At 55.3% G+C, this 2,500-nt stretch overlaps 1 protein-coding gene across 1 annotated transcript in view; it reads right to left on the bottom strand.

The window, feature by feature from the left end:
• The window catches only part of LOC142990459 (protein KIBRA-like), a 13,691-nt gene that overhangs the window by 9,403 nt on the left and 1,788 nt on the right, over positions 1-2,500 (bottom strand). The window contains exon 2 of the mRNA XM_076140261.1: positions 845-974. Coding sequence (XP_075996376.1) covers positions 845-974 — 130 coding nt within the window. The remainder of the gene's footprint in view (positions 1-844; positions 975-2,500) is intronic.

Consider the following 2,500-nt stretch of genomic DNA (forward strand, 5'->3'; position numbering starts at 1 on the left):
AATCCACTGAAACACACACACACACACACACACACCACACACACACACACACACACACACACACACACACACACACACACACACACACACACGAAGAGGTGTGTGTGTGAGCTGTCAGCTGCAGATGGATGGAGCTGTCAGGTCAGAGGGGGTCTCCTCTCCTCTCTCCCTTCCTCTCTGTCCTCTCCTCTCCTCTCTCCCTTCCTTCTCTCCTCTACCCTCTGTCCTCCTCTGTCCTCTCCTCTCTCCCTTCCTCTCTGTCCTCTCCCCTCTCCCTTCCTCTCTCTCCTCTCCTCTCCCTTCCTCTCTCCCCTCTCCTCTCTCCTCTGTCCTCTCCTCTCTCCCCTCCTCTGTCCTCTCCCCTCTCCCCTCTCCTGTCCTCTCCCCTCCTCTGTCCTCTCCTCTCTCCCCTCCTCTGTCCTCTCCCCTCCTTCTCTTCTCCTTTTACACTGAGATGGTGAATCTGTCCATGGCTTCCTGAGCTGATCTGACCTCTGACCTCTGACTCCTCCTCCTACGTTCCCTTGAGCAGGAAGCATCATGTGAGTTTACTGGAGTCGTTCTCCTGTCACTCATCCATCTCCAAACCTAAACATGAGTGACGGTAGACTGGTGTGTGTGTGTGTGTGTGTGTGTGTGTGTGTGTGTGTGTGTGTGTGTGTGTGTGTGTGTGTGTGTGTGTGTGTGTGTGTGTGTGTGTGTGCAGACGGCCTGATATCACTGAGCCGTGTTGTGATTTGTGACACGTTACACACAGGTTACACACAGGTTACACACACGTTACACACACGTTACACACACGTTACACACACGTTAGTCTTCATCCTCCTCCTCCTCCCCTTACCTGCATGAGCTCCTGCTTCTCCTTCTCCCTGGCGTTGATGGCGTCCCGGATGGTGCGCACCTCGCTGAGGATGGCCTGAGCCTCCTGCAGCTTGTAGCCATACAGGCTGTTGGAAACCTTCTGGTCAATCCTGCAGGTCAGAGGTCAGAGGGAGACAGGGACAGAGGACAGAGGTCAGAGGTCAGCTTTAGAGAGGTAGGCAGCCCTGTCTTTATTGATTGATCTCAGGGGGTTGATGTTGTCAGACTGGTTGTGATGAGGTAAAGTGAGCTGTGAGACACCTGAGAGCCTCTGACCACAGACAGGTGAACAGAAAGAGAAGGCAACTTGCTCAAGGGCACCTCCACCCCCGCAGCAGCTGGAGTGAGGGAGGGAATCACACCTCCCTCCCTCCCTCCCTCCCTCCCTCCCCTCCTCAGCCCTGCCCTCCTCCCTCACTCGAGGCTCTGTCTCTGAACAGAACCATGCAGGCCGGTGGGCCGGGTCATAAATCTACAGACTGTCTTTCCTCCCCAGAATCCCTTAGCAACCACCAGGTAAGTTCTCAGGGTACCATAGCAACAGCCCTGGCAACTCCAGAGAACAGCATCGGAGCCCAGACCTGGTCCCCTCCTGATCCTCTTAACACAGACACAACATCTGAACCTCTACATCCCCTCTATGAGCCCAGGTAGAGGGTCAGGTGAGAGGCTGTGGCAGAGCGACACAGCAGCAGCTCTGTGATCCTCGTCATCATGGAGTCAAGCATGCGTCCCCGTGAACAGGTCTGTCCACATTCCTCCTGGAGGGGGAGGGGAGGGGGCGAGGACGAGAGAATGAGGAAGAGAGAACAAGAGCTGCTCTGTGTGTGCTCCTCTCACACACGGCAGAGCGGCAGAGACAGAGCTTCACAAGGCCAGTAGAGCGGCTGCACACCCTGCAACCTCTACATGTGGCACAAAGAGCCGCTCTATGTGACTTGGTGCTTACACTGAAAGTAATCAGTCATTCATTTCATACATATTTATATGACTGATGGAGCTTCTGTATAGAGCAGAGTCCAGACGCTCTGCTGCCTCTGGACTCCCCGCTCTGCCTGTGCTCCCTGGCAGAGCGGCAGCAGGAGTTTCCCCTCTTCATCTCCCCGAATTCCCCTCATCGCCCGCCCACACACACGCATGCAGCTGAGCCTGACGCAGCTGAGCCTGACCCTGTTGGTTGATCTCAGACATTACATTACATTACATTACATTACATCACATTCTGAGCATTTAGCAGACGCTTTTATCCAAAGCGACTTACATTACATTACCACCCAGTAAGTTACAGAGGGGGGAGCAATTGAGGGTTCGGTGCCTTGCTCAGGGGCACCTCGGCAGGGACTCGAACCAGCAACCCTCCAGTTTCCAAGCGGAGACGAGACGAGAGGAGAGGAGAAAGGAGGAGAGGAGAGGAGAGGAGAGGAAGCAGAGGAGAGGTCAGGAGAGGAGAGGAGAGGAGAGGAGAGGAGAGGAGAGGAGAGGAAGCAGAGGAGAGGTCAGGAGAGGAGAGGAGAGGAAGCAGAGGAGAGGAGAGGAGAGGAGAGGAGAGGAGAGGGAGAGGAAGAGGAGAGGAGAGGAGAGGAGAGGAGAGGAGAGGAGAGGAGAGCAGAGCAGAGCAGAGCAGAGGAGAGGAGAG

The sequence above is a fragment of the Genypterus blacodes genome, unplaced genomic scaffold (genome assembly GCF_046128005.1).
Source record: "Genypterus blacodes isolate CSIRO-AG114 ecotype Tasmania unplaced genomic scaffold, CSIRO-AGI_Gbla_v1 ptg000535l_1, whole genome shotgun sequence".
Taxonomy (NCBI): Eukaryota; Metazoa; Chordata; class Actinopteri; order Ophidiiformes; family Ophidiidae; genus Genypterus; species Genypterus blacodes.